Source organism: Narcine bancroftii, chromosome 1, assembly GCF_036971445.1.
Source record: "Narcine bancroftii isolate sNarBan1 chromosome 1, sNarBan1.hap1, whole genome shotgun sequence".
Taxonomy (NCBI): Eukaryota; Metazoa; Chordata; class Chondrichthyes; order Torpediniformes; family Narcinidae; genus Narcine; species Narcine bancroftii.
The window spans coordinates 277,518,679-277,538,464 of NC_091469.1; the positions used below are offsets into that span (position 1 = coordinate 277,518,679).

Below are 19,786 nucleotides of genomic sequence, written 5' to 3' on the forward strand. Positions count from 1 at the left end.
ATCTTCTTGCTAATGGCAGATCAAATCAGAGTTAGGAATTGAAATCTTGTAATATCATATTGATTTCAGATGGCATCAACAATGATTGGTACTTTTCACAATAGATAACCTTTCCTTTAGAGAATGGAGAGAAAAGGGATCAAAAGAATAGAAAATTGTTTTTTGGGAAATAAATTATTATCCTCTGAACAAATGAAGGATAAATATAATATAACTCACGATACAATGTTTGCATACTACCAACTGAAAACCTATTTGAAGGACAAATTGGGAAACAGTCTGAGATTACCAGAAGGAACCAATTTTGAATATGTAATTACAGACACAATGATAATTTAAAAATTTGTAACAAACATGTACATCAAACTGCAAGAAAAGGAGAACGATGAAACAAACAGTAAACCTAAACAAAAATGGGAACAAGGTCTAAACATAAAGATAAAGAATGAAACATGGGAGAAGCTATGCTCCGGAACTATGAGAAATACAATAAACACGAGGTTACGCATGATACAATATAACTGGATACACAAGCTATACACCACACCTCAAAAGTTAAATAAATGGGACCCAATAGTATCAGACAGATGTTTTCGCTGTAAAAAGGAAACGGGAACAACAATTCATGCAATTTGGACATGTGAGAAAGTGGAAAAATTTTGGGAAGATCTAAACCAGATATTAAATAAAATCACAAAAAGCAATATACCAAAAACCCAGAGATCTTCCTCCTAAGTAATATAAGAAACAAAGAATTTGGACTCGATTTGGATGGAGCACAAAAAAGATTTGTTATGATAGCCCTAGCTGTAGCAAAATAATGTATTATGTCAACCTGGAAATTAGAAGACAACTTGAGAATACAACAATGGTACATAGAAATGAATAAATGTTTTCCATTAGAAAAAATAACATATAATTTAAGAAATAACATTACAATATTTGAACAAATATGGGAGCCATACATGAAATACAATAGAGAAATCCTACCATGGACTTCCAACACCTAAAATGACAGAAGGAGAAGACAACGAAAAGAACTGACTCAGTAAAATTTCTTGTTTATTTTTATTAAGTGACAACATTGTTTAACGGGTTTAATGTATCTTATAGATTGAACTTCAAATAAATGGGGAAGGGGGTGAGGGAGGGAGGGAAGGGAGGGGGGGAAAAGGGGGAGAAAACAACTGTATATATTTAAGAAGAAAAATGTCTGTATGTATCTTGGTCAATATGGTTTATAGTGTGAAAAATATTTTTAAAAAAAACAATGATTGGTACTTCAGTTGTAATCAACACTGCTGACAACTCAGGAGTTAATAATTCAAACTCCACATCATTGTGAACAAGAGCATATGGGGGTTCAAGCTCCACTAAAATTCTGCATTAAAATCTTGAACAGTGTTGAGTTTAATTCCAGAGTCACATTCCCCAGTTTTTGCAGGAAAATAGGGAAATACTATAGGCTGCAGCTGTTGTAATTATAGTAAAAATATTGAATTGCTAGAGGAATTCAGCTGGTCTATTCAGTACCTATAGGAGACAAGATACATTAGGCAAATTTTTTGCTCTGCTTCTGCCTTTTGGGCAAAACCTGCTTTATTGGGCACCTTAAATTGGGCAGATAACAGATCAAGTACTTGCTGGTGATATTCTCTACTCCATTTCTCCATTACACTTTAATGCTCTTGAAAAATACTTTCAAACCCAAAATTTCCTAACTATCCATGAGGCTGTATCCTCTGGTGCACTGGAGTGAAGAAACACAATCTTGATAATTTGATGCTTTAAGGCTCAATGCTGCATTATGTCTTCTCAGTTTAGTTGAGTTTACATTCTGTTAAATACCTGTAGCTTAAATATACAAAGCAAAATATTAACTGCTGGAAGAACACATCAGACCAAGCACCCATGAATGAAAAGGGATAGTCAATGTTTTGGGTCAGCTCCTACCCCTCCCTTATCTGGAGTCCCCTATCACCTAGCAATTCCTCTCTAACACCCCCACCCCCTATCTCATTCCAACTACTGCTTTACCAGCTTCAGCCTCATCTCTCCATCCACTGTTTTGTATACTGACCATCTTTCTGCTACCCTCCCAGCCTGATGCAGTGTCTCAACCAGAAACATTGACCCATTCCTTTCACTCCAGAAATGCTGCATGATATTCTGAGTCCTTCCAGCAGTTTATTTTTTGCTCAAGATTCCAGCATCTGGAGTCTCTTCTCAAAATGTGCTCATTTGGAGTAAACAATAAAAATCCCCATTATCTGATATTAATCAACCAAACTCAAAATAACTGGCGAAAAAACCGAGGAAATAAATAAATCATTTAAAAATAATTAAGAATAAATAAAGTTTTAAATAAAAGTTTAAAATTGTAAAAGTAAATGTTGTCCAAAGCAAAAACATTCAGCCAGCAATTACCCTGTCCACAGCAGCTATTTGAATAAAGTTGTGTTTGAATAAAATGGCAGTGCCCAGGATGAAGAGCCACCAATGCCACTGGAGCAACTCTCTCAAAGTGTCTCCCTACCCCTGTCTGGCAAATCTTCATCCTTGTTAGTATATTATTAAGTATTATTAAGGCTTTATCTGTAAACCTGTGGGAGGGGGGGTTAATTATGGTGGCACAGTGAGTGTAGCAACTAGTACAATGCTATGGGGGGGGTCGAATATGAAGGAAGGTGCAATGAGGGCCTGACCAGAATGCTTGCATGGAGTTGAGTCAGGTTGGGCCGAGGGCCTGACCAGGTCACTGGCATGGAGGTGCAATGGGTTGCGCGAGGGTCTGACCACGACACTGGCTTGGAGGTGAGTCAGGTTGTCAGTGCGATGGAAGGAGGTTAATTTTGACGGCAGAGCGGTTAGCGTAGAGGCTAGCACAGCACTGTTACATCTTCAGTGACCGAGGTTCAAATCTTAATTTTGTAAATTAGGGTAATTACCTGAATAAAGTGAACTTGACATAATTAAAGACCACAATACTGATTTTTTTTTCCAAATAACATTTTGCACTGTCTTTTGTATTCTTAACGCAGGTGTATTAGTTGGGCATTGTGAGAGTGAAAGACAGTCAACTGGAAAATTTGTATATTAGCGATCCCTGAAGTGCTGGATAATGGGGATTTTACTGTACTTTAGAAATGATAGCTCAGTGCAGTACTAAGATTGTTTACTCCGAGATGTTAGATTTTTGAATGCGACATTAAACCAGGATCCAGTCCAAGGATCACTGAATTTTCTACTTTTTTGACTAACACCCCTCTCTCAGCCAATAGCCACAAAAAATATTGATAGATGTTATTTATTTGGTATTGATCGTACTGATTGCCATAGAACATAATGCCATAGAACAAACCCTTTGGCCCACAATTTTGAGACACCTATATAAACCTACTTCACATCAATTTAATCCTTCCTTACCTCACACTCATAACTCTCTACATCCATGTGCCTATCTAAGAGTCTGTTCAGTGTCACTATGGTAAAAGGCTGTTCTATATAACAAGGAATACACTTCAAAATGAAGAAATTACCTGAAATATTCTTTGATCTAGAATATTCCTGAACTGAAAAGGGACTAATATCCTTGCAAGAAAGTTTGACAGAGCTGTTGGGGAGAGTCTAAACTAGCTCAGCAGGGAAATGGGAACCAGAGAGTTAGGTCAGATGTTAGTGAAATGGTGGATACTATGTATTGTTAGACTATGAGGAAGGAAAGGCAGGGGAATGAACATAATTGCAATAAATTGGATAGATTGAAATGTCTGTACTTTAATGCAAGGAGTATCAGGAATAGAGCAGATGAACTCAGAGCATGGGTCAATACGTGAAACTATGATGTCATGGCCATTACAGAGACTTGGCCATCTCAGGGGCATGAATGGTTACTGAATGTGCCAGGCTTTGGATGTTTCATAAAGGACAAGAAGGGAGGTAAAATAGGTGGAGAGTGGAATTGCTGATGAGGAATACGATCACAGCTGCAGAAAAGGGGAAAGTACTGGAGGGATTGTTGACTGAGACAGTACGGGTGGAAGGGGACAATAACCTTGGCAATTGTGAGGATGACAAAAAAGCAACAGGAAACATTGAAGCGTGTTGGCATGAAGAAAGAGGATGCGTGGGAGCTTTTGAAAAGCATGAATTTTTTTAAGTCATCAGGATCTGTCAAGAGAAGTTGGAAGCAAGGTAAGAGATTGCTGAGCCATTGGTGATGATCTTCACATTGTCTCTGGGGATAGGTGAAGCACTGAAGGATTAAAGGGTTGCAAATATTATTCTACTGCTCAACAAATGGAGAAGATAACCAGGAAATTATAGACCAATGAGTCACTTCAGTATTGAAGTTGTTGGAGAAGATCCTGAGAGACAAAATTTACAGGTATTTAGAGAGTATTTTTAAATTGAGAAAATGGAGGTTTAAGCAGTTTGGAAATTCCAGGCAATTGTTAGACTAAGTTATAAGTCAACACAACGTTGTGAGCCAAAGGCCTGTACCGTGATCAATGCAATATATTCATTCTTGTGTGTGTGTGTGTATATATTTTAAATGATTTCTATCAGTTGAAGCACAACTGAATTCTACCTTCAGATGGTGAGCAGTAGTATAGAGTCTTCCACAGCCCTCATATTCACAACGAAATGCCTTTTCTCCCAGTTGCTGAGCCTTGGCACTCACCCGTCCTGTAACATGACCCTGAAGAACAATCTTAACAAACAGAACATCTATTATTATTCTGATAATAATTTAACATTTTCACCTTTAAAAATTACACAAACATTAGTGATATATTTCCATTATCAGCAAATTATCTGAATTTATACAGCAAAATGTAATTAACAGCTTGCTCAGACTTTGGTGATGCTGGATCACAGAATTTTGGGACAATTGGATGTTATTCAAATCAATAATCCAGCACAATTTTCTGAAGATGTATACAGTACAGTAATAAATATTCCAGGGAATGTGTTAAGTTTAAAGGGAATGGAAGTACCAGAGCCCCTATGAATCAAACAGACTGAGAGAATTGGGGCCACAGTGAATCAGAAGGGATTGTGGCAAACATTTCGTGTTGAGCCAGATGACAAACCATTGGGATTTCTGAATTGTTTCATGGAAGATTTACAAAGCATTACTGTAGATGTTATTCATTCATCCAAAAACATTGATCTGCTAAACCAGAGTGACGTTTCTTGATGTTATCACACAACCATGTGTGGGCACTTTTATGTCATATTGCCAACCTTTTAAAATGGAGTAGGGGAAGGGAATCATTATCCCACTGTTAAAAGTGTGACGTTCTCCTATTTTTCAGTTCATTTTATTTGTGTGGGACTGTCCTGTTCAGAGAACAGATTTAACAAAAGCCTGCAGGTTTTGGAAAGTGTCTATGAAATAGCAGGAGACTTTGAAGACAGCATGTGTGAAAGTTAATATATTTGCAGAGTGAAGGGAAAAAGCCCTGGAGAAGACAGGGGCAGAGACCATGTGACCAGCTTGTTGAAAGGACAGATCACAGTTTGCTCAAGGCCATCTTAAGAAGGCAGCACAAGAGTAAAGAGCTCTTTGACCTCCTTTGTGGGAATGAGAGACCCACTTGGCCTCATTGTGTGGGTATAGACAAACTGTCAGATTTCCTAGTTATAGAGGGATGAGACCATTTCGACTGACCCACGAAAAGAGTTCTAACTGTAGACGAAATACTGCACTTGGATGGTGACCAGAGTGAGAGTTACTGGAGTTCAGCTAACCCACAAAAAGGATTCTGGAAGCTACATAAGCATCACTTGCTTCATGTCCCCTACACCAAAGAAGAGGGGAATTTATTTTAGTTGACATTGGTCTACAAAGAACACTTCGTTGAAGCACCGCAAAAAGGGTTTCATGAGTTATTTAACGTTCTGTCACCCCCAGTCTCTTTCATCCACCACATGAACTGCTCATTTCAACTAAGGCCTGCATGTCTCTCCCAGCTTAAAGCCTACGTGTTGCATCCACTTAAGGCCTACGTGTCTCAATCATCTAAACCTTGCGTGTCGCATCAATTTCAACCCCACGTGTCATCACTGAATTTCAGAAAATGAACTTTGAACTGCCTTCTGAGAATTGAGCCTTGAGCTGCAGTGGCTTGGGCTATTTCGCACACTCCAAATTTCACACACTCCAATATATTCGCATATAGTTAAAGTGAGATAAGTGTCTATACTTTAGACAAGTTAGCTAAATTAGATTAGGTGTTATATAATTGTTGATTCATAATTTAAAATATTATTTTAAATTTAACACCGTCTAGGCCAATTTTTATTGCTGCTGTCAAGTACTAACAAAGGTAAGAAAAATTAAATTCCAGCAAAATTCTTTGCAACATTCATGTTCTCCAGCTTCAACCAGATTAAATATGACATCCATTATTTGAATTGTGTCATTTTGCTACACTGCAGCCCAGGAACTTTAAAAGTTAAAAAACTGAATAGGGGGAGATCCAATTTAAAAAAATAAAATAAATAATTCAAGCTTATTTATCATCCAAACATACAAGTACAACCCAATGAAACAATGTTCTCCAATCCTCTGTGCAAAACACTGCAAATACACAAAAGACATAACACTGATACAAACAATACATATGCACAATGCACATATACAAATATTTGGAGTCTCACATTATTACTTAACTGAAAGGAGCAATTTATAAAATTAAGTTTGACAAAGTTTTATGCGAGTCCCCATTGATCTATGCTTTTCTACTGATGTTCCCTTCCTAATTGAGGGAAAGAGGCCAGTAATATGTAAACCCTTCCGGAAAAGAGAGACTAGAAAATATACTCAGATTTGCTTGTTTACATTCGTTTGTGGTATGCAAACAGCTGACAACCTAAAATATAAATCTGGCAGTTGTTGGCTATTTTCCATCTATTGGCATCAGTGAATGCAGAAAGCTACTGTCATCTCAGCACAAAAGCTCTGCTCAAGAAGCAGGCAGCCTTAGCACATCATCAAATTACTATAAAGTATGACTTAAACCACTCACCAGAAGCGAAAAGCTGATCCTGGCTAATGGCTTACAACTGCAACTACAATCTGCTGTTAATATATCAAGGAGATTAGATTAGAAAGGGATCTTGGTTCTCTTGCTGATTTTAGTCATGGGAATAATCCAATAATTTTATTATCCTTAGTTCGACAAATACTGCAAGCAATCCCAGATTGCATCCAGAACCAAATCCAATCATTCTGACCAGAACATGCCTGCATCACTCTCAGCAGTTATCTTGACACCCAGGCAATTGAGAATGATAGTTAATTAAAAATTACAGGCAGTTCATTTTCCCTTTTATTTCTTCCTTTATACAATAATTTGAAAGACAAATAACACACAAACAAAAAGAGCCAACCTACTCTCTCGTCCTCTTGCAAGGTCTCAATACAAAGCATTGATACATTATTTTGCTTCCATGGAGACTGGTTGACTCCCTGACTTTTTCCAGCAGTTTAGTTTTCCTCAAGAGTTTAAAGAGCATTCATTCACTACTGGAATTATTAGTATAAGTTTGTAGCCAACTGTTACACACTTGCAGTGTGTGAGGTTAAGCTCAGATTTATTGAGGATGGAAAGACTCCTTTTGCATAATTGGAGTTCCCACGTTTGTTGAATTGGCTGACATCAGCCACATGAATAACAATGGCGGGCAGAAACATTCTTCCATGTGAATACTCTTCTTACACAGCCTGTTATTGATCTGTTAGCTGGGCAGCTTGTCCAGCGCCATTTTAGGGCTGCTGGTCTTGTACCGCTCCAGCTTTCAACCGTGCCAGTTCGCTGTGTTAAGGGACGTGTTACAGTATGTTATGTTGCTGTTTACTACCGTGTACGCTGCGTGACATGCCAGCTTGATCTCTGCAGTAGCGGGCTGCCATCTGACCACCCCCCCAAACCCCTAAAACCAGAGCTATAATTCAGTGTCCTTGGATGCAGTCCCCAATGTCTTTGGTGGCCTGCCTCCACAGGTTGCGTTAGGTCCTGTGGTGAAGACCTCTGGTTTGCCACTGATGTCCAGTTCAAAGGTGACCCCATTGTTCCGGATGACTCGGAAGGGGCCTTTGTAGGGCTTCTGTAGTGGAGGACAGTGTGGCCTTCTGCGCACGAACACATGCTCACAGTCTTGGAGTTCTTTAGGAATGTTGAACTTGGCTTGCTCGTGTCTGGAGGGCGGGATCGGACCCAGGTTACCAACCTTTTCCCACAGCCTGTCCAGGAAGGTGGTTGTATCCTCCTGTTGACCTCTGGCCGATGGAACGAAATCCCCAGGGACCATGAGTGGAGTTCCGTAGACGAGCTCGGCAGAGGATGTGAGGAGGTCTTCCTTCGGGTCTGTACCATAGCAGTTCATCCACCCAGCTGAGGCCCTTGAGCCTGGTCATAAGGGTGGCCTTGAGGATCCTGTGGAAGCGCTCAACCAGCCCTTTAGACTGTAGGTGGTATGCTTTCGTGTGGTGCAGCTGAGCGCCCCAAAGGTTGGCAACGTCAGTCCACAAGCTGGAAGTAAATTGTGCACCTCTGTCAGAGGTTATGTGGCATGGTTGCCCGAACCTTGCTGCCCAGGACGCGACAAGTGCCTGGACGCAGGATATGTCGGCCAGGAGGATTGCTTCTAGCCACCGGGTGAAAAGGTTGACAACTGCGAACAGGTAGCGGAAACCCTGTGAGACTGGTAAGGGTCCCAATACATCCACATGAATGTGGTCAAACCTTCGTTCCATTGGCTCAAAAGACTGCAGGAGGACCTTGGTGTGCTGCTGTACCTTGGCTGTTTGGGACTGCATGCACGTCTTGACCCACCGCTGACTTGTTTCCGCAACGTGTGGTCCTGATTGATGGATGTGCCAACCTGTGGATGGATTCGAAAACTTGTCGCCTCCATGCCATTGGGACGATAGGTCGAACCTGCCCAGTGGCCACGTCGCATAGGAGGGTGGTGTTAGCTGCAGCCCTGTGCCAGCGGTCCTGTACTGAGGTATCTTGTCGTCCTGCTGCTGTGCCTCCGCCAGTACCACGAAATCCAGTCCGTTAGCCAGAGAGTGGATTCTCTGCCTCGACAAGGCGTCCGCGACCATGTTGCCTTTTCCTGAGATGTGCCTTATGTCGGTGGTGTAATCTGAGACGTAAGACAAGTGTCTCTGCTGGCGGGCTGACCACGGGTCAGAGATCTTGGCCAGGGTGAACATCAGTGGCTTGTGGTCTTTGAAAGCCCTTCCCTCTAGGAAGTACCGGAAGTGGCGGATGACTAAATGCAGCACCAGTAACTCTCTGTTAAAAGCACTGTACTTTAGCTCAGGGGCTGCAGATCTTTGCTGAAGAAAGCTAGTGGATGCCAACTTCCTTCTATCTGCTACTTCAGAACTCCACCAATCGCCGTTCCTGAGGCATCAACAGTGAGGACTGTGGGTGCGTCTGACCTGGGGTGGGCCAGGAGTGCAGCATTAGCCAGGGCTCCTTCGCTTCCACGAACGCTCGTGTGGAGTCGTTGTCCCAGGTCAAGTCCTTCACCTTCCTGGTCATCAGGGTGAAGAGTGGGCACATGGTTCGAGCCGCTTCGGGGATGTATCTGTGATAAAAGTTGACCATCCCCACGAACTCCTCCAGTCCGTTGGTCGTACTAGGCCTCGGGAAGTTGCGGATAGCCTCCACCTTGCTGGGTGCCGCATTTGGTAATCCTGTGGCCCAGGAAGTCAATTGTGCTCAGCCTGCCCTGGCATTTAGCCAGATTGATAGTAACTGTAGAGGCTTCTGAGGTGTTGTAGATGTTCCTGCTTGTTCTGCTCACCACCAGGATATCATCTAAGTAGACGAACGTCCCGTCCAGGTTTCAGCCCACCATGTCCATCATTTGCTGGAAGGTCTGTGCTGCGTTCTTGAGCCCGAATGGGATCCTTGGGATCTTGAACAGCCCGAATGGAGTGATGATAGCCATCTTGGGGATGTCGACAAGGTGCACAGCGATTTGGTGGTACCCTCGCACCGTCCACTTTGGAGAAGATTGTCACACCATGCGGTTTGCCGCAAAGCCCTGGGGTAACGATCTGGAGTGGTGGCCTCATTAAGCCAACGGTAGTTGCTGCACAGTCTCCAGCCCTGAGATGCTTTAGGCACCAGATGCAGGGGAGAAGCCCATGGACTGTCCGATCGCCGAATGATGCCTAACTCCTCAAGCTTACAGAACTCTTCCTTGGCCAGTCTGAACTTCTCCAGGGGAAGTTGTCTCGCCCTTTCATGGAGAGGTGGATCCTTGGTAAGGATGTGATGCCTGACGCCATGTAGGGGTACCTCCACAATAAACTGAGGGGAAAGGATTGCCAGGAACACGGCCAGCACCTTGGAGAACTCATTGTCCGAACTGTGGACAAAGTCCAGGTGCAAAGCCAGGAGCCCAGCACCCCTCAGTGCGAAGGTTTGGAACATCTCCACATGCACAAGTCTCTTGCCCTTGAGGTCTTCTAGGCTGTGGGCCTGCAGGAAGTCCATTCCAAGGGGTGTCTATTCCACTGCAGCCCGCGTGAACTCCCACGAGGTGACTACCTCCGAACTGCAGCTCAGCCCTACGCATGCCATAGGTCCGTATGCTGCTGTTGTTGGCAGCCATCAACGCGGGGGCCACTTGCCTGCATCTAGTGTCCAAACTTGTCGTGGACATCATGCTGACCTTCGCTCCTGCATCCACCTGGAATCATCTACCAGAAAGGCGATCTCATACGTACAGGAGGTTCTCTCAACGCCCAGCCACTGGAACTCGCAGGGCGACAGGCATTGGCGGGCCTTGAAGCCCCATCTTTGGTGGTAGTAGCACGATCTTTCCTTGAACTCGTCCTTGCCACTCCTTTCCAGGGCCTGGTCTGGTTGCAAGACTTCGTGATGAGCCCCACAGTAGCTGAGCACTTCAGTTTCTGCTTCCACAGAATATCTGCCTGTGCTGCGACTTTACAGGGGTCTCTGAAATCCACATCAGCCAGGAGCAGTTGGATATCCTCGGGCAGCTGCTCCAAGAACGCCTGCTCAAAGATGACGCGAGGCTCGTGGTCTCATTCATGTCCCCTAGCCTATCCAGGTGGAGCAGCCGTGCCCCTCTCTCTCTCACCGCGAGAACCTTCGGGCTCTTTGAAGGCAGTGGAAGTGCCTTTTGATGGTGGGCTGTGGATGAAATTGGCCACTCTGTCTGCAATCTCTGGATCCATGGCACTGACCACGAGGTGTGTGGTAGTACTATGTGAACTCAGATGCGATGCCCCGAATCTGGAACCGAGTCTCAGCCTGGATGAACCACATGCCAGGTTGCACTGTCCAGAAGGTCAGGAGCTTGAGGCCAACTGTGGTGATCACTGCTTTGCTATCCTTCACTGGGTTTAGATGCCATCTAAACCATCAGGTGCACCAATTATAGCCGACTGCTACTAAAAAACACACACACTCGCAGTATGGGAGGTTAAGCTCTGAGATTTATTGAGGGCTCCTTTTATGCAGTTGGAGTTCCCGCCGTTTGTTTGATTGGCTGACATCAACCGCATGAATAACAACAGCAGGCGGGAACATTCTTCCCCAGCCTGTAATTGATCTGTTAGCTGAGCAGCTTGTCCAGTGCCATTTTAGTTTTCCAGGTTTTAATCGTGCCAGTTCACTGTGTTAAGGGACATATTACAGTGTGTAATGTTGCTGTTTACTACTGCGTGCGCCACGCGATGCGCCAGCTTGATCTCAGAGGTGCCGGGCCGCCACAAGTTAACAATAAATATCATAATGCTTTAAATTGCTATTTCTCCTTCTATTACCTCTGAAATTAACAATCTCCTATTGGGAGGAACCACTGCTCAAACACATCGTGAAACACGTTTATGACTTCTACATAATTAACCTTTTTCTCACACTGATAAAACCAAATGCAACCAAACAGCTGATTTTTTTTATTTGGCTATTATATCTTGGCTGCCCCTCCCATTCTGTTTTCATCCAAAATCTTGCTGCCTAATCTATAATAAGAAATCTTTGGAACTCGTATGAAGGACATGTATTTGTCGTAGGACAGGAGAAAAAGTGATTAATCAATCTAGTTTGGTCACTGAATTGTTGCAATTAAGAAACAATCTTCAATACCGAAAACAGCCAGGTAAATTCCTGGGAAAAACAAAACAAATAAAATTCATGGTCAATTGACATTAGAAATATCCTTGCTTCCTCCTCAACTTTGAGCACTACAGCACACTAACAGGTCCTTCTAGTCCAGGGGTGTCAAACTCAAATTCAGAGGGCCAAAATTAAAAACGGACTAAGTCGTGGTCCAAACTAAATATTTATTGAAAATTTTCAACAACATCTGCATGTTTTCTCTTCTTTCAACATATGCAATGTTAAACTTTTTCTTATTAAAATAAATGTTTAATAATAGTTTTGGTTAAACTCTTTCCAGAAGAAGCATTAACAAATGAGAAATAAAATATTCAATAAATAATATTTCTCTATAGCCTTTAAGCTCCTTTTAAATGTATTTTTTTTCACAAGCCAACAAGTCAAAAAATAACAACTTGCTTCAATGACAAACAGGTTTGTCTTTTAAAATGATGAACATATAGTCTGCCTCCCACTTGTCTTGAAAGGTCCTGTTTTCTGTCTTTGGTTTGGCCATTTTTCGTAAGGGGTTTATTACATGTGAGTTGGGCGACAGGTCGCAGATGCTAATGAAAGTAAAGAGAGGAGGTGGGGGCGATTAGCGGGATGACGGGCCGGCACCAACGCATTTGCAAAGCATTCTGGAATTTGTAGTATTAGCTGTGCATGCGCTATACTGGCGCGGCGGCGAGCGGGCCAGCTCTAATATATATTTGATATGATCTTGCGGGCCAAATATAATTATATCACGGGCCAAATTTGGCCCGCGGGCCTGAGTTTGACATGTGTGTTCTAGTCCATTATTCTGCCTGCTTCCATCCATCTTCACCCAGACAATAGTCTTTCATTGCCCTCCATCCATCCAATCTTGTCTTTAATGTCAAAATCAAAACTTCTTCCATCATCTTCACTGGCAGCTCCTTCCACATGTTTACCATCCTCTTAATTAAGTTTCCCCCCCGAACGTTCCCCTAAACATTTCACCTTTAACCCACGTCCTCTCATTCTTACCCAACCTCAGTGGAATAAGCCTGTTTGTATTTAGTCTATCTTTACCTCTGTCAAATCTGCCCTCATTCTCTAATGCTCCACAGAGTAAAGTCCTAATGTATGCAACCTTTCCCTGCAACTCAGTTCCTCAAGTCCTAGCAACATCCTTGTAAATTCTTTCCATGCTTTTTCAATTTTACTAATTTCCTTCCTGTAACTAACTGCACATAATACTCCAATTTTGGCTCCACCAATGTTTTATACAACTTCAACATGACATCCCAACTCCTGTACTCAATTTCAAGGCTCTTTATGACCCTATCTACCTGTGACATCACTTTCAAGAAATTACATATCTGTATTCCCAGATCCTTCTGTTTTAACACACACTGCAGGGCTCCACCATTCACTGTGCAAGTCTTACCCTAGTTTGTTCTCCCAAAGTTCATCAAATACAGATGACACTAAGATTTTGGAGTATTAGAGAGTGAGGAAGGCTTTCAAAACTTGCAGCGGGAACTGGACCAGCTTGAAAAAAAAGACTACAAAATAGCATATGAAATAGAATGCTGACAATGTGATTTGGTTATATGGTTATAAATCACATTGTCAGCATTCTATTTCATATGCTATTTTGCAGTCTTTTTTTCCAAGCTGGTCCAGTTCCCACTGCAAGTTTTGAAAGCCTTCCTCACTCTCTAATACTCCAAAATCTTAGTGTCATCTGTAAATTTGCTGATCAAAGTGACATTGTCATCCAGATTGTTGATATAGATGACAAACAACATTTCGAACATGATGCCATGTCCCCAATTATACACCATTTCCCTGACAGGCAAATAAAATTCTTTGTTCACATATCCCTTCCATCAGTCCCTTCCTATTCATTTCAACAATCTGTTTATTCTGCTCTCACTCATTGTGTTTAAAGAAACAAGCAGACTGTTCATTAGCTTAGAAAAACTTAAATAAACCAAACCTATTCTGTAGATCCTGAGTCTTGCATCCAGGATCATTGCATGATAAAAAGAGAATATCACTGTTATTGCTTTAGTTATTACTGAACAGCAATAATCATTTTACCTGCATTTTTTTTTCATGATCATTTTCATTCACCAGTCCTGTACTGCTGACATTGTCACTTCCATCAGGTGTTACCTACAAAAAAATATTGACGATCAGACAAAATGGTCTTTTTTTTAAAAAAAGCAGGTAGCAAACTGCAGGCTAAACACATTTACCTTTCATAACTGCGAACATTGACCAGACTTCCTAATACCTTGCACTTGCAATACTCACCAAAACTAAATATCCTCCTTGAGGTCAGGCAGTTCAATGGTGCTGCTTAGGACAATTTGTAAAGATACCAAAACTACAAAAGTATTTTTATAACATTACATTAAAATTAAAACAGATAACAACCCTTCAAAAAGACGGGTCGAAGGACTATAATTTTGCAGAATCAAGTTTGAAACAGGCAATTACTTTTGCGGCATACTGCTCAAGTGCACTGATGGTCTCAGGATCTCCTGTGGTTTCTGCTGTGTGCATTCCTGCCAGTGTACTATCGGCTTGAACAGTGAGGATGGTGTCTGACTGTGGAACTTGTATCGTATGGTGGATATAGGCAGTGGTTCCGTCTTCCAGTTGGACTGCTTGCACTGCATTTGGATCATAGCCATCTTCATCATGGAGAAAAGAAAGTAAATAGTAAATTATCTTTTTTTTTTCTACAAATCACCACGAAATAAATCTTAAAACGTACCTTTTGGTGAATGATGAATAAATGCAGTCGATCCATCCTCTAGTTGAATTGCCTGGCCATCCTCAAAACGTAAACAATCTCCTGCAATAGCATAAAATAATAAAAGGAATCTCTTATTGACTTCTGGATTAAAAATAATTGAGTCATCAAAGAATTGTCAATACCATTGAGTAACAGATTTGCAAAAATCTCAGTTTGTGCCTCTACAATCAAATTTTGAGTGTATCTGGTTCAAAGCATTCCATAGATTTTATTAGTAATTTTGTTAAATGTCTGTATTCAACAAGTTAAAAATGACTACTCAATGGTTGTCCATGATGCATCCAGCTAAAATTTTAATTTATGATTTTATTTGATTATGACAGAGAACTCCCATTTCCTAAAAGGACATGGACAACCATGTCGAGTCTGCAAACTTTGCACCCAAAAGACAACATTCCCAACAATGCAGTATTCCCATAGTATTACAATAAAGCCAAGCTAAATAATATGTTCAAATCCTCACTCAAATTTGAACCTACAAACTTTTTATTCAGAAACGCAGGATTACCATGAATTAAGATAACTTGATATTTTCAATGATGTATCCAGCGAAATGAATCAGAGGTCAATCCACAGGACCACAAGAGTGGCAGAGAGGATCACTGGAGTCTACCTCCCTTCCATCAACGTGATCTATCAGGATTATTGCTTGAAGAGGGTGAGAAAAATCAATGAGGACCTCTTCCACCCTGCACATAGCATCTTTCACCACTCCCATTGAGAAAGAGATGTAGGAGTATTAGAGCCAGCACAATTAAGCTGAGTAACAGAATTTTCTCCCACGGGCAGTGAGAATGCTGAACATCTAATGGAACTGCTAACACTAACCATCCAAGATACTCTTATTCACAAAACAATATTTATTTATTTGTTTGTACAGATGAACATTTGTCCTTCATTTGTATTGTTTGTCTGTATGTGTGTTATGTCTGGTCATGTGTCTGTGTGTTTTGCACTGAGGACTGGAGAATGCTGTTTTGTTGGATTGCACTTGTGCAATCAGATGTCAATAAGCTTAGATCAAGGTAGTAAAGTGTGGATTCTTGCTCAAAACTAACAGATTTTACCTTTTCTCATTTTAAGTTTTTCTTACAATTTGAAAAACAGTATCTCCAGTCATCTATGATTGACAGCTGAAGCCCAAAAGAGGATAAATTGAACTTTCATCTGCTGTGCTATAGTTTGAACACAACACACCATAGTGACTCATTTCTTGTCTTTTTAGGTCTAAGCTAGGAAAATTGTGACCTACACATTACATTCAAAATGTGTGTCCAGATTTTTTGGTAACAAGAACAGCAAAAGTATTGCAGTTCACTGATAACTATGGCATTGACAGAAACTATCAGATTTTCACCTGTTTAGATTAATATGGAAATCCCAAAGACTCTGATAATGAGCCAGTGTGTCTTTATGGACTTTGCAGCTTGCAAACATAATAAACTTTTTCAAATCTGAAATAAATTGATGTGAAAAGAGCTTAGGCCTTTCATGAAATAGTACAATTATAAAATAATCTGGAAAAAAATAATAATGACTTAGAATGGTTATAGAAGTCATTTAACTTTCATACAAGGGCAAGATTGAGCTAGTTCACACTAAATACATGTTCATCATTATTAGATAACCCAGGCACTGAGTTACTGTCAGTCTAAGATTTCCAAATTAAGTTATGCATGCAAAAGCCCTCCAGCTTCGGTCAATGTTACAGTGCAATGATTTGTGCTGAATCCCAAGAATTCTCCTTCAGCACCACCAGTTGCCCAGAGACTGCAAGATATTGGAGGGAAACTTCTTTTCCAATTGGTGGGAAATAATGTCACCGTCTGCAAATTCTTGCCCGAGGAGACAATTGCAATTTTACTTTTATTATTCTAACAAATATTCATGGCCAATAATCAGACATTCATGTATCTGCTGCCAAATTAAATTGATATTTAGCAAGATGCACAAAAGTCAAGTACACCATGATCTCACTACTCACCCGATTTTGGTACTGAAACATGTTGTACATATGCTGTAGAACCATCCTCTAGTTGAATAACATGGGCATCAACCAACTTGTCATCTGAATTAAATGATAAACATCATCAACTAGTAACCAGAAGGAGGATTATTAGATACATAATTTGCAGTTGTCTTCTCTTTCCACCTCTGTTGCTATCTGCACGCATCCTTCCCCCACCTAGCTCCATCTGCCCATTAACCCCATCTTTCCTGGGTCCACCTATTACCAGCTCTTACTTCACTCCTTCCCCTTACCTCTTGAATACTCGCAGTTTTGATGCAGGGTTTTGGCTCAAAATGTCAACCATCCCTTTTTATCCACAGGCGCCAAGTTCCTACAACAGCTTGCTTTTTGCTATGGGCTGCCTTGCTGAGTCACAATGATCAGGAAGGTCTTATGTGTCTGTGAACAACTGGGTTTGAGTTATCTGCTTTCAGTTAAGTACTAAATGGTGTATTAAAATGTGTTGGTTGCACAGTTGGGTCATTCAAAGAAATTCAATAGAATTTTGTCCTGATTGTTAACAAATTGCTGGAAAGATAGTGATGCCATGTCTTTTAATGGCTACCACCACCACATTGCATTACCTTTCGGCTCAAAAATGTACAGATTCATTCATTTGAATGATATACCAAAAGATAGTTGGTGTCCCTGAGCACAAGGAGGGAAGCTTTGGGGAGAAGTAGGGAGAGGTGTGGTAGTATTATAGCTGATTTTTCTATGACAAGTACACATTTAGTTCCTCAGATGTTAAGTAAAATCTAACTGTAAAATATGGAGATGCAGAAAATATCGTGCCAATGGCCAAACTAGGCAAAGTATACATTAATTAAAGAATAGAACAGATGCACGACAGTAAATTGTCAAGAAAATATACACCTTTAGGATTGTGTTGAATATATGCTGTTGTGCCATCTGCAAGGGTAACGGCTTGTAAACTCACACCATCCATATTTTCCAATCGATCACCATCTAAATAAAAAGAATCATGACTGCTCTGGAAAAATACTGCATAAAATAATGCATTGAAATTCAACATCCTTCCTGCTATGTCTATTTACACATGAAGCAAGGGATATTGAGAAAAAGCCATAGGAGGAAATGAGCGAATATCTTCTTTTTCTTTCCATATCTACACACCAGGTTTCAAATAAGCAGATCAAAACCTAATGCCAATGTAATTTTTGATACATAATAATAACAGAGCAACTTGTAGAGCAAATTTAATATCCCTCACAGGGGGAACGTAATCATTTTCTCTGGAATACATGAAAGAAAGTCCCTTTCCAACTTTGTCCTTGACTTCATCAGCAGACCCCGTAGGATGTGAATCAGCAAATCAATTCCTCCATGCTGATCATCAACAAAGGGCCACACCAAGGATATGAGCTTCATCCCCCACTCTACTCCCTGTGTACACTCCTGACTGCATAGCCAAGTTCCACTCCAACTCAATCTACAAATTCGCTAACAACTCCACCGTTGTTGGCTGAATAACTGAAAATGATGTGTCAGATCTCAGAATGGAGATCAAGAATCTGGTTGGGTGGGGTGAGAACAACAATCTTCCTCTCAATGTCACCAAGAACAAGGAGCTTATTACTGATTTTAGGAATAAGCAGCCAAGGGACCACACACATCTGCAATGCTGAGAAAGAGTTGGAACTTTGAGGCTCCTGGGAGTTCACATTTCAGAAGACCTTTCCTGCAGCCATCACAACAAAACTAGGTAACTATGAAAAAGCACACCAACACCTTCACTTCCTAAATAAGGAATGAGGAGTTGTCAAATACTCTATCAACCTTCTATAGGTGCACTGTGGAAAGTAAACTGACTGCTTGCATCACAGCCTAGTTTGGGAACTTGAATGCAAAAAAATGCAGCAGGCTTCAGAAAGTAACAAACATAGCAAAGTCCATCATAGAAGGCAACTGGTAGAGATAAAAAAAAAACACATCAATTTGGAATACCACAGTGCTTGAAAACTGCCTCTTTTGCTTCCTGCAAGTCATTGGTGCATTCTTCAATATGCAAATATTTAAAAAGAGAAAAAGTAACATTTATGGTCATTTACCTGTTACTGCTACAGTTTCTGTTAGGCACAGTGTGACATGCTGACCGTCGGCCACTCCCTGGAATTCTGCCATACTCTGGGCTTCTCTGTTTATTTGTGCCAATAACATATCTAATAAAACAACACACAGATAAGAATTTCATGGGCAGTCCTTTGGAATAAGATTAAATTCCATAATTAATCACCAAATATAATATATTTCAGCTGAAAATTACTGAGATAGAGATACAATTATGACTCCTCTGGAAATTGGTGGGCTCATGGAAACTGGATGCTACAACCCTTAACAATTCATAATTTGCCGCCTCCACCTTCTCGCGTATGTGCCTAAAGAGTGGTTCAACATACATCAACCTGCAAGTATCCAGCTTACCTCAACAACATACATCAACACAAGAATCCCCAATTCTTGAGGATCATGCACATATTCCAGTTCTGAATCACATCACCCCTCATATAATGAAGGAGGCTGTAACAAGCAAACTGTTCAAGAAAGTATTTTAACCTATGCAAAACTTTTTAATTATTAATTGAATAAACTGCATCATAACACATATGTCGTAACAAGGCAAAGCAGAAGTGGTCCTATGGGAAGAATATTGCGACTGTTATCAACCATCAACACATCCCTTGCCACTTGACTTTAAATAAGAGGGAGGGGAGGTGAGGGAGGGAGGTAAGGGAGGAGGGAAGGGGGGAGAAAACGACACTGTATATATTTGAAAAGAAAAATGTATGTATCTTG

The 19,786-nt window shown here is 41.0% G+C and overlaps 1 protein-coding gene across 6 annotated transcripts in view; it reads right to left on the reverse strand.

Annotated features, from left to right (window-relative positions):
* znf143b (zinc finger protein 143b) overlaps window positions 1-19,786 on the reverse strand; it is a 74,704-nt gene that overhangs the window by 37,428 nt on the left and 17,490 nt on the right. For 5 of the 6 annotated variants that reach the window (XM_069900224.1, XM_069900201.1, XM_069900208.1 and 2 more), the window contains 7 exons: window positions 19,042-19,152; window positions 17,846-17,938; window positions 16,943-17,026; window positions 14,917-14,997; window positions 14,637-14,833; window positions 14,235-14,309; window positions 4,592-4,714 (listed from right to left, as the gene is read on the reverse strand). In XM_069900224.1, the coding sequence (XP_069756325.1) occupies window positions 4,592-4,714; window positions 14,235-14,309; window positions 14,637-14,833; window positions 14,917-14,997; window positions 16,943-17,026; window positions 17,846-17,938; window positions 19,042-19,152 (764 nt within the window). The remainder of the gene's footprint in view (window positions 1-4,591; window positions 4,715-14,234; window positions 14,310-14,636; window positions 14,834-14,916; window positions 14,998-16,942; window positions 17,027-17,845; window positions 17,939-19,041; window positions 19,153-19,786) is intronic. The other variant, XM_069900215.1, reaches the window with a different exon arrangement.